This window comes from Lathyrus oleraceus, chromosome 7 (assembly GCF_024323335.1).
Source record: "Lathyrus oleraceus cultivar Zhongwan6 chromosome 7, CAAS_Psat_ZW6_1.0, whole genome shotgun sequence".
NCBI lineage: Eukaryota > Viridiplantae > Streptophyta > Magnoliopsida > Fabales > Fabaceae > Lathyrus > Lathyrus oleraceus.
This window is the reverse complement of record NC_066585.1, coordinates 537718088-537731317: the sequence shown is the minus strand read 5'-3', so window position 1 is coordinate 537731317 and position 13230 is coordinate 537718088. Positions and strand designations below refer to the sequence as shown.

Below are 13230 nucleotides of genomic sequence, written 5' to 3'. Positions count from 1 at the left end.
TATCAGGTGGAACAATCATTTATTGGATATGGATTTTGGTTGTGGGTTGTTCATAAAGAGAGAAGAGTGTCTATATAATCCATTGACGACTTTGGTGAAACCATGTGGAGGTTATCACATAATAGTTGGGAGTTATCCAATTAATCGAGGTTAATGAAAATTGCTCAAACAATTATTTGTCTCATTCAAGGAAAGAATGTTGTAGAAAGGAAGCTTGAAGCAGGTTATTATGGATATCAATATTACTAGATCAAGTTTATTGAGGATCTTGCATGTAGCAGTTTGTAATTGGATTCGTGTGTAGGCTAATGCAGTGTGACTATTAGCATCTAGATCGATGGTAGTTCATTGTATCCAAATATTTGTATATTAACTCTTGAAATATTGAAAAACTTGATTATTTTTCTCAATGGTTTCATACCATTGAAGAGTGGAGTAGGCATAGCGAGGCCGGTTGCCAACCCACTATATATCTCTGTGTACTTTCTTCCTTCCATATCTCTAGTTAATTTGTTGTTATTCGGAATTAAAAGTTAAACCATGGCATAATTTGTATGTCATTCAGGTTAGGTCATGCTTGTAATGATCTATTATATACACATAGGTATGTGTTGCATCAAACCTATTGAATGATGCTTACGCTAATTGTGTTAAACAACATGCCTAAATTATGACATTATATTGCTTTGTTTGAGCAACTTGAATTGTCCTAGTTAACTTAAGTCATTGTTTGATCATTCTCTTACTGATAAAATTGAAATACATTAGTTAGAATATTTAGTGATGATATTGTATGCTTTCATTTATGTTGTTTTAGCTTCTGCTCACCAACTGATTTTTTTATTAAAAGTTTTCAAATTATTTTTAAAAGAGACCGGTCTATTCAACCCCTCTTCTAGATCTTTTTCACACTTATATTACCAACTAATAAGTGGCCTCAGATACGAGCTTTTGGTCGAGTCTAAGTGACTTTAAAAGTTGGGAATATAAAGCTTTTTCGATCCTAAGATTATTATTTTTGGAAGCTTTCTCATCTAAGTGGAAACCAAACACATTTCATTGAGATCCTAATGATTGATTCATCATTGACTATTTATTAAATGAGGAATAATGTCAAGTAATTATCTACTAGAATGTTAGTCGATCACTAATTGAATTAAGAGATTCTCTAAGTCCGATTCATCAAGGATTAAACTAACCTATTTGTTGAGATGTATGTAGGATTGACTGGAAATCTAGTCTTATGTTTCTTATTTTAGATTGATGATTACTTATAAAAGCTAATGATGTACTACTTACATGGAAATTATTTTGAATTATGGATGGTCGGGAAATGAAAGAAGAAGCATCTCTATTGACCTACTATTCTAAGGTCGTCGTGAAAGAAGATGAAGAAAATTTATAAATATTAAAAATGTTCATTGTTTGTCAACCAATTATCATGGATTTAAAGCCTAAAGTTTTGAAGTAGGCATATCATGTCAAAGTGTTGAAGTAGCCGTCCTAGATTGTCAAACATTTATCAAACAATGAAGTAGTTATTCACATGCTTATCCTTGAAAAGCCAATAAAAGATGATTATAACATATGTTGTACAAGCTCATCAGAATTCTTATGAAGGAGTGTCTGACAGTGTATCTAATACGTGCAAGGAGTCTTATCCATTTATATATGATTGATCGTATTTTTCCTTTAATATATTTATTTTTGTTTACTAATCATTTATGCGCATAACAAATTAAGCAATAGATTATCAAAATTGGTATGAACATTAGAATCTCCATTATTCTTCTTGTAGTAAGCATATTTATTATCATCCTTGTATCTTAAATGCAATGTTTGTGTGAAATGTATTTGTATGTGTCGTTTATGCAATGTATATTTCATTTATCCAAACATATTTGCATCGTTGTTATTCCATCTAAACATTCATCATACATTCATGCATCACTCATTCTTGTGTGCATTTCATTATTTCTTTCATATCATTAAATTGCATCTCATTATTTTGCATTCCATTAACTTAAAAGCTAATCAACTTTTTCATATCATTAAAATTCCATTCCATTATTTTTCATCACATAATTCATTCATTTTCAATTTTTTCAAAACTAAGTGGTCATGATTCGGCTCAAGTGCAAACATTGATTCAAATCACAACAGAAAAATTACAAGGGAAAACACATCTGCTTAAACTGATTCGAATAACACCTTTCCCTTTATTAGAATCAAATCCAAACTTTTTCAAAATTTTTTGAGCATGATTCGACTCATGAGGTGCATATGATTCGAATCATAGTGTGCCAAATCAATTCATTTTTTGCGTGTCCTTTGGGTTTCCTCTTCCACTTACTTCATTTTATTAAATCATTTCTTTTCACAACACTCATATCATTTCATGACACTCGTCTCTCATACATTTTCAAAATCTCCATAAAATCAAACCCATCTCATTCATTCAAATTCCATCATACATCACCATTATCATTCATATACCCATTTTATCATCAACTCACCCCCTTCATCAACGTGGTTCAAGCCAACCTCAAGTGAAGCTCTCATGAAAACAAAAAGGAAAAAGAAAAGAATCATCTTTTAATCCTCTTCCTCCAATTCGGAAAAAGGAAAGATCAAAGGTTCAAGTGAGCAAAGAGACGTTTGGTGCAAGGTTGCCCAAAAATTTGAATGGAAGTAGAAACACACAAGCATTTAGTCAGGACTTATCATTCATCTATCAGAAGGTCAGTCACTTAGTTCCTAATGACAAGCTCAATAGGTATGTGAAAGAGTTTTTTAACAAACCTATTGAAGTTGAGTACTTTTTGAATAAGTCTGTTGAGTCTGAGATATAACTTAGGTTCTTGAAATTATTAGATCAACATAAGCTTTTGAAATTCATTGAACTAAATAAAAAAATTCAACCCTGATCATGTCAAAGAACTTTATTGCAATCTTAAGGTGTCAAGTAGTGGTCTTGAATGTGTTTTTCATAATCAAGTGATTAAGTTTACATTAGATGACTTTAAGCATAATTTTGCCATAGTTGAAGCATATATATATATATATATATATATATATATATATATATATATATATATATATATATATATATATATATATATATATATATATATATATATATATATATATATATATATAGGGTAATGCTAACTTGTGTCCTAGGGGCACAAGTTAAATAACCCATTTATAGAAAATTTGTATTGAAAAAATCAATAAAGATTTTAATTATATATTTTTATTAAAATCATTGCACAATTTCCAATATGCTATTTCTATGTTTAGTTCTTAACTTGTGTCTCTAGGGCATAAGTTAACATTACCCATATTTATATATATATATATATATATATATATATATATATATATATATATATATATATATATATATATATATATATATATTAAGGATTTTCAACTATTGGATGACAAACACGATGGATGGTTGGACATATAGGGCATGAGAGGATTTGTTTCCCATTAAAACCTCATCGGCTTTTCATTTTCTTGTTTTTAATATTTTTGTTTCTTTATCTCTCTTTAATTAATAGCTGAGATTACACTGAAACGGAAATTGAGAGAAAAAATGGAAGATAATCCCCTCCTCTAATTCATCCTATACAATCTATTGATGGTAAAATTTCAAAAATTAGAAATTTTGAGATAGAATACTAATAGAATAAACATCGAGATTGCGTAAATATATAACATACTTACATACCTGATTAATTGTAGCAACTACATCTGCAATAAACCCACTAAATAGTCTATAGCGTGCCTTGTATACAACAACCATGTGCATAAATGTACCAAATGTATAATGTAACAAAAAAGTTTGTAGTTCCGAATTATTTATCAAATAGGGCTATAGTTTCTCATCTTGCACGAGGAGCCATGCCACTTGCTTTCCTAAATTCATGGCCATGCGTCCTCACAGGAATTTCATTATTTTCCGTTGCAATAAAAGCTATATGAGTGCTAGAGGAAGGAAAATAACTGCAATGTTTTTCATCCTATTGGTTCTAAATCATCTTTTCGGAGAACCATTTCACTAATGTCTATTGCATCATAATACCATAAGCTCTTTGTCGCATCTCGAAAAATATGATTCCTCGCGATGGTCGCGGAAAATATTTAGTGTTCGAACAGAGTCGTCATCGAACTTTATTTATCACAATAAAGGGATAGGAAAATATCGATAAAACCTTTAGAAAATAGAATAATGATCATCGCAACCATATTCGGGTTCGGGAGTGTATTACGTAAGGGGAAGATATTAGCACCCCTTACGTCCGTTGTACTCAACGGGAACCTTTTAGTTCTAATGTGTGTTTCGAGTGTTAATTTATGTTTGTTTGTTATCCTTAGGTTATAAAATTATTAAAAAAATAGAAGTGGATGAGAACTTCAGAAAGGGAAAGGGGAGGTTTTTTACTAGTGTGCTTGCGAAGATACAGCAATCTCCTACCTACGTATCCTTATATTGCAAATAAGAAAGTCAGAGCATTCGTAGTTCGGGAACTACGGTTGGTTGGTGTTTTTTAATGAACAACTGTTTAAATCATGTCCTAAAGGCTAAACGTTGGCTTGTCTACTCTCGGCGGAGGCTTAAGCATTGGTTTGTTATGCGCGTTAGAAAGGATTAAATGGTGTTCTTTTTGAAAAGAGTTTTGACAAGTCAGATCAATATATTGGATGTTTTGATGGGTTGAGATATTTTTGGTTGGATGACGATCACTCAGATAGTCGAGTAAGACAACTCGTATCCTGACAGTCGGGAAAGGGAGTAGAAGACTCTAGACCACTTTCTTTTTCATCTTTAATTATAGAAAGGATTTGATGATAGTTAAGGTGTTTTGAACGGATGACGAATACTCGGATAATCAAGTAAGACCACTCGTATCCTAATAATCGAGAAAGGGAATAGAAGACTCTAAACCACTCTCTGTTTCATCTGAGTATTTATGAAAATAAGGTTGTATATGGTTGACATATTTTTATAATGAACGACAAGTACTTGAATGACTGATTAAAACAACTCATATCCAAGCACTTGAGGAGAGGAATCGAAGGCTCAAGACCATCTCCCTTTTCGTATAATTTGTTATGAAAGTGATTTGATTAAGTTGTATGTTTGCAGAGAAATGACAATTGTTCGACTGACCGAGTAAGAAAACTCGTATTCGACCAATTGAGGAGTGAAGTTGAAAACTCAAAGTCACCTCCTTTTTCATTTAGCTTACTGTGAAAATATTTGATTTAATCGGGGTTTGGAGGTTTGTAGAGGAACGATAACTATTTGACTAAACAAGTAAGAGAACTTGTACTCAAATAGTCAAGGAGAAAAATTGAAGACTCAAAGTCATCTCCCTTTTTATTCCTTAATGTAAAAGAAATTGATTTATTTGCGCTTAGGTGGATTAGAAATGACGGTTGTTCGATTAATCGAGTAAAAGAGTTCGTGTTTAAATAACCGAGAAGAGGAATTGAAAACTCAAAACCATATCCTCTTTTATTCCTAAGTGAAATAACGTTTAATTGTGACCTGGTATTTTAATTCTTAACAAAGAATACTCGATGTTGGATCGAGGTTTTAAATTTGTATTTTGGTGAATGAATCGAATTTATTTAGTGAATAGTTCATCTAATCGATTAATTAAAACCGAATAGATCTCATTGTAAGAAGGCCCAAGAGTAAGCCATGTGAGGTTGATGGCGATACTTTTACAAGTAATCGACTTACAAAGGTGTTTTGAAAATGACTCGACTTTTAATCGAGAAGTATGTGATTTATTTTTGAAATTGGCTCGAATGATTTCAAGTCGGTGAAAACGACATGATTTTGTCACAATTAGAACATGTCATCCATATGCACTCGAGACTCGGTATAAATAAATAAATACAAAATAATCATGCATATACACTCCACAAAAATAAAAAATTATCTAAATTATAAGTGATATTAATAATAATATAATCAATTAATTAAATATATTATTTGATTAAATAATAAGTAATTAGATAATAATAATATAGACAAATGATTAAGTAACTATCATTAGGTGTTAATAATAATAATAACACTATATATAATTTTGAAAGAATGAAAAATAAATAGAAATAAATGAAATGAAAGTAAATAAAATATTTAAATATTGTAAAGTAATTAAATAAATATCATTAGGAATTAAACTATTTAATATATATATATATATATATATATATATATATATATATATATATATATATATATATATATATATATATATATATATATATATATATATATATATATATATATATATATATATATATATATATATATATATATATATATATATATATATATATATATATATATATATATATTAAGTATATATATTAAGTATATATATGAAAAATATAATAAGAGAAAAAAGAACAAATAAAAAAAAAGAGTGAAATGGGCTATATCAAGAGGAGGGTCCAATTTTGGGCGTTACTGAATAATAAAAAGGGGGTTTGTTAGCAAATATGGCATTTGGGTCCAACCTGGGTTGGCCCAAAATGGAAACACCAAAGCCCTAAATAGCTTGGTCAAACATTGACTTTCTAGGGAGATATCTGGGTCATATGATGGGGAGACTTTGACCTGGTCAAGAGATCAAATGGATGCGTATGAGGGTGTACCACCATATGGTGGGGGATCCATATAGGATCCCCTGGTTGACTCAGAAGTCAACAAAAATGTGGTGCCTCTTAGGGAGGCCACGTGGCGCCCATGCAGCCACCTATTTCACCATATAAAACAAATTTTTGAGAGAGAGAGTCATTTGCTCATTCTCATTCTCTCTCTTCGTTCAGACCAACGTTGCTTTGCAACTTCCTTCTTCCTTTCCGCCGCTATCCTCATGGCCAAACCTGCCGGAGAAGACGGTGGCGGCCGGCCAACTGCGGCGGCGCCGCCCTCTTCTCCGGTGACTTCCAACCCCAATCCAAAAAATCCAAACACAAACCCTACTTGTTTTTCGCTCCTCTATCCAAATCCGACCCTGGTTTTTTCAAACTCTCCCTCAAATGGCCGAATCGGCGGTATGAAAACAAGAAAACCCTAAACCTAAATTTAAGATTTACCCTTTAATAATCATGATTATGTGAAATTAATATAGGGCTTCTGTCTATTTTGTAGTGACGAACCATAAACACATGGATTCGAGCAAGGAAAGGAAAGAAAAAGATTACTTAGCCTACGTCGTCGGTGATGACGAGCTCCTCCGCCGTGCTTCAGATAAGCTTCTCTCTCTCTTTCCTTATGCTCTTCATCTCTCTCTGTTATACCTTCTTCTTTTGGACTTTTGAATGTTGTTTGTTGTTTGGTTCAAATATTAGGGTTTGATGCTTAATGAATTATTTTTGATTGTGGCTTCTTGGATTTCAAAAACGTGTTCTTTGTTAGGTTTGAGTTTAACAGAGAAAAATAATTTTGATTGTTTTTCTTAGATTTCCAAAAACGTTTTCCCACTGTTAATTTATGTTGTTATTTATATATTGATTGTTGGTTTTGAGATAACTTGTTAAGTTATCTCCTCCAAATTTCATGGGATAATTAATCTATGGATTTAAAGCTGTTTGGATTGGATATTGGAATGTGTTTTTTGAGCGTTTACCTTGGTTCATCGTGTAAATAATTAATCTGTTTATTTTATCAATTGTTTTTCAGTTTTTTAAGTGCTTATTTGATAAGTTGTTTTAACCCTTGAATTGGTTTTGCAGGTTTTGTAAAAGGTGAATGGTCATTGATTGAAAAGTGGCATGTGTTTGCTTTTGGAATTGGGGGCGCTGCAAGAAGGGCTTCTTTGGCAAGGTCTTTGAAGCTTGCTGCTTCAAACGGTTGCATTTACAACTTAATTCAATTTTTTAGATTCATTTGGTGTAACAGAGACTTTTGAGATATGTTGTATAATTTTAATTTAAAATCCTTTTTATTGTGATAATTATGTAAATATTTGGATCATTAGGAATTTGGAATTAATTAGAATATCTTAGACTATGAAAATTTGGGTTAATCGTGTAACCCCTTGTATTATGCATTGGCCTTTTTTTGATTATTTGTAATTTTGGATTATTTGGAATTTATTTGGAATATCTTGAATTATTAAATTAATTATGCAATTAATCCCTTTTAAAACATTCTAAGCTTTATTCCAATATCTCATTTGTGTTAGTTATTTAAAATGCTTAAACTCTAATTCCAATTGAAAATGGATTGGACCAATAATCAATTTGGACTTTCAACTTGGTCCCTTCTAAATATGTTTATTATTAACTTAAATGAACAATATGAAATGTGCATCATAAGCAATAAAAAAACAATTCCAAAGTGAGCTTAAAATATTGTTCATCACCATAGTCTTTTCCAACAATCCATCTTAACTTAAAACAAAATATATGTTAAAAAATGCAACTTGAGTTTAGATTTTTATGAAGGATTGAGACTTTGGCATAAACATGTGGAAGTGAGCTTAATAACAAATGATTATAGAAAATATCCATGACTCTTAATGCTTACTAATAATCAAATGGATTTTGGATTAGTAATGTAAAAGATTCACACCACAGTTTGCAATATTAATCATGTGAATGGACATTTTTTTTAAACCAAAACTTCTCATGGATAAACCAAAATGGGCCTTGCTAACCAAAAATGCACATACCTTCCCATGCTTCAGTAAAAGACAAATGCAACAGATATCTTCTTAAGGATCTCAACAGATGAAAATGTCATTGAAGACTTGATGTCAGCAAGAGCTGAGAAATCTTAAAATAGAACCTGTGTCTTTAAGATACAATTCATGTCTTATAACATTGGGTAGTGAATGCTGGTTGAAGATTTTTCCTTACCCGGGCAAAACTGGGGTATGACACTCTCTACATTAAGGAACCCTAAATTCTTTAAACCACTCAACACTTTAAAATAAATTCAGAAATCAGCGTTACATTGTCAAACATACTCTAACCCGTTGTAACATAATTTCGTAAACTCAATAAACTCACTCCCATGATACAAAATACACTTAAAGCTCACATGACCTATTCAATCTAGAGAAAGTAGAAAGAATCATCGAGGAAGATGAAAAATTAAAAAAGTTTACATTTTTAACAAGTTTAGATTTACATTCCTTTTGAAGATTGGAGATGAATAATGGAGGTGAACAATTGTTCACCTTCGTTTGTCTTCCTTCAAACGTGTAGGTCTTTAGGGAATTTCGTCTTCCTTCAAACGTGTATATCTTTTAGGAATTTAAGATTTGATGTTGTCTTCGTCTGTCTTTTCTTGCACGTGTATGATTACCAAATAAAATGAAATGAAAGAATACCAATGTTCAGAGTGGTTCAATTGTTTTATAAAATATAATAACTTTAAAATATACAAAACAAAAAAGTATTTCAGATTACATAATATTAACTAAATTGTTACGTATGTAAGATTTAACGTTTTTTTTCTCATAATTTAAAAGAAAAGATCAACCTGATTAACATAATATATTGTGAGGGATTAAATATGAATATTTATTAGTTAAGAAACTAAAATAAATTGTTAAATTAAGTTAAAGACAAAAAAATATATTAAAAATATTCTTAATCAATCATTTAAAATTTAATCAAATTGCAAATACAATCTATCTTTAAATCACATGAATATTTAATTAAAAACCGATAAAAACTGTACTCCGACCACCCATCTTTAATAATATAAAATAGTGAAAATAAAATATAAAAATAAATATAATACTAGAATAGTGCCACCGCATGAGACAGATGGCAAAGGAGAAAATGCCATGTAAAATAATGCAATGATAGGCAGGCAAGCCAAGTCAAGTCAAACCCACAACACTTGACCCATTGCCTTTTCAACGGTCAAACTTCAACTTCTCACAACTAGCTTCCAAACACTTTGCTCAGCACAACATATCAATCATATAAATATAACACTATCAACTTTACATTCAGACATACTCAAAACTTTTTCACACAACAACCTCAATTTTCTCCACTATGTCTTTTAGTTTCTACAACAACAACCTTTTCAACACCACCAATAACCTTACCACAACCTTTGATATTGCTAAACTTGTTGGAACTTCTCCTCAACTCAAAACTCACGATGAAGATAATTTTGAACTTGATGAAGCAATTTATAACACTTCTTATTCTGATTTTCCACCTGGCTTTAGTCCTTCAGAGTTATTGAATTCACCTTCATTTCTTTCTCCTTCAAATAATGTATGTTACACTCTTACTTGTTATCTTATAATTGATATTCTAGTTTTAGAATCACTCTCATACTATACTATAGTCATGTTGCGAAAAAATATGTGTGATATAGCCGAAATTGTTTTTATGTTGTTGTATTAAAAAAAATCTCATCCTACAATCGCAATTTAAAATCTTCGTTATACCTTAATATTATGAAAATCACGTTCACATGCAATTTATATATAGGAACTAAACTCTGGTTATATTGAAGTTGCGTTATAATCGCATACATCATAAGTTTTGATGTCGATATATTGAAGTTGCATTATAATTGCAGAGACATCATAAGTTTTGATGTCGCACGTTGTGCTTTTTGACTTTTGAAACTCGTGATGGTTTCAAAATTCTCTAAGAGTTTGGAGGCCCATGTAATTTTATTGCAGTTTAACTAAGACAGGCTACATAGAGATCTTATTTAATCACAATTTAACTGAGACAAATATTTTATGGGCTCTATTTAATCATAGTTTAACTGTAATAAATTTGAGGTTTTTTGCGATAGTTCACCTTACATGATTCTTTCTTTATATGATTCTTTTAGATTCCTTCATCTTATACCAGCGAACCTTCTTGTGGCCAAATCATCAACCAACAACATAACAAGGACTTAGAAGACAGAAACTTCTCTGAGCTATCTTTTCAAACACAAAAACAAAACTTGCATGAACCTTTTCAATCTTCAACAACTATGTATCAAGTGGTAATTTTTTTTTCTCTTATGATTTCATTTAGTTAAGTTTTCTTTAATCTTGTCATTAACTAAGGCCTCTTCAACTTCAACAGGAAGAGCCAATAAAGAAACATGACACATTGACATTCAATGAATCCAATGCTTCTATGTCTATTAAAGAACAAAAAAGATCAGAAGAAGATGGATACAAGTGGAGAAAATATGGAGAAAAACAAGTGAAAGGAAGTGAAAATCCAAGAAGTTATTACAAGTGCACTAATCCAATTTGCTTGATGAGGAAGAAAGTTGAAAGGTCCTTGGAGGGACATGTTACTAAAATAGTGTATAAAGGAAGTCATAACCATCCTAAGCCTCAGTGTACAAAGAGAAAAACAAGTTCTCAATCACTTCATCAACCTTTTTCATCAAGCAACAATTCATTGATCTCTGATCTTTCTTTCGGAGAGGATGAATTCGAGCAAACATCACAAACTAGTTTTTCTGGAGGAGATTACAATGAGTTGGGAATCGAGGCGAAAAGATGGTAAGATCAAGAAAATTTTATACACCCTATTATGAATCAAGATCATCAAGATCAGACGATTTAGATTACACACTTTTGAGTTGGTTTCGGTAATACTAATTTATAATTTTTATTATTTATAGGAAGGGAGAGAATGAAAATGATAGCTATTGTTATTCGACAGAAGGGAATGGACCTGTTAAGGAAGCTAGAGTTGTGGTTCAAACTACAAGTGAAATTGATATTCTTGATGATGGATATAGATGGAGAAAGTATGGACAAAAAGTGGTTAAAGGAAATCCAAACCCAAGGTATTTAAATCATTCAAATTATGAAACCAAACAAAATGATTTTGTTAATCTTGTCCATAAATCCTATCTCCACTTGCCGAAGCCGATATTGTTAGGTTAGACGTCATCAGTAGGGTTCTGGTTCTGGTACTTATCTATTGATCTAAAAAATATATATTGTTTTTGCAGGAGCTACTACAAATGTGTAATCCAAGGTTGTCCTGTGAGAAAACATGTGGAGAGAGCAGCACATGATATGAAAGAAGTAATCACAACATATGAAGGGAAACATAACCATGATGTACCTCTAGGAAGAGGAAGTTCAAGCTATAACATAAACAAAACATCTCTTAACAACAACAACAACACCACATGTAATGTAACCCCTATAAAGCCTTCACCAGTGACTAATTATTCCATCTTATCAAATTTCACAAATTCACTTTATGATGATTCAAACCTACCAAATTCTGGAACTCAACTACAACCTTTTCAGCTAGACATGATGCCGAATTCTACAAGCCTTTTGGACAAATCAACCGGTTCAAATGCCGATTATGAGCGATACTCGCCTAAGGATAACTCGTTCCTTCAGTCTTTTGTGTCGAGGAATTTATAATTTAAAATTAAAAGATTACTCGTCACTTAGAATCCTTTGCAATCATTTAGTCGGTGTAAATAAATCTCATCCGTTAGATTTGAATTGATCTCAATTTAACGGTTAAGATTTTGCTACACCGATTAAATAATTACAGGCGATGATATGTTTTTGTATATTATATAGAATAGGAAGTAACCATAACTCTATGAGCATCTACTAATTTAGTTCAATCTAAGAATAACAAATTTACTAACATGTGTTGGATGACTAATTCTATAAATTATTTTGTTGTATTTATTTGTTTAGCATGAAATAAAATATTTCTTTTGCTGAGTCTGCGTTGCAGTCAATTGCTCCCTAAGACTATGTGTATGTATGTCATGGCAATTTCAACTCTGCTTTATTTGACAGATTCAAACAGGGTATTAATTTAAATTGAAACCATTATAATCAAAATTGTACTTGAGAGAATAGAAAGAAAAAAAAGTTGCAAGCGACATAACTGATCTAGTCCAACTAAGATAATTAACTTGACCAAATAACTATTTAACTTGACAAAGAAGTATAACGACAGTAAGATACATAGATTTGTTCTAATATCCTCCTTCAAGCTGGAGAGAAGTTATTAGATATTTTCAGCTGAGGCAATAGTTAGAAAGTGGTTGAGGGCCCAATTATTTAGTTAAGACTTGTGCATGTTGTGCTAGGCAAGGAATAAGAATGACTCGAAACCTATGAAGCATGAATTCCGATACGAACATGGGGATACGACACAACACAGATATTTCAATATAGATAATGTTAAAACGTAGAAACAAAGAAAAAAACTATT

The 13230-nt window shown here is 31.2% G+C and overlaps 1 protein-coding gene across 1 annotated transcript; it reads left to right on the top strand.

Annotated features, from left to right (window-relative positions):
• Positions 1-10012: 10012 nt before the first annotated feature.
• LOC127107769 (probable WRKY transcription factor 33) lies at positions 10013-12730 on the top strand. The gene is made up of 5 exons (XM_051045092.1): positions 10013-10281; positions 10856-11014; positions 11098-11528; positions 11651-11818; positions 11987-12730. The coding sequence occupies exons 1-5, from the start codon at positions 10054-10056 to the stop codon at positions 12414-12416; spliced, it is 1416 nt and encodes a 471-aa protein (XP_050901049.1). The 5' UTR covers positions 10013-10053; the 3' UTR covers positions 12417-12730.
• The last annotated feature ends 500 nt before the right edge of the window (positions 12731-13230 follow it).

Bases quoted from the DNA above. Each gene is read 5' to 3' on its own strand.
- LOC127107769 (XM_051045092.1), top strand. From the start codon at position 10,054: ATGTCTTTTAGTTTCTACAACAACAACCTTTTCAACACCACCAATAAC. The intron at 10,282-10,855 runs GTATGTTACACT...TGATTCTTTTAG, and splicing joins TTCTTTCTCCTTCAAATAAT to ATTCCTTCATCTTATACCAG. The intron at 11,819-11,986 runs GTATTTAAATCA...TTGTTTTTGCAG, and splicing joins AAAGGAAATCCAAACCCAAG to GAGCTACTACAAATGTGTAA.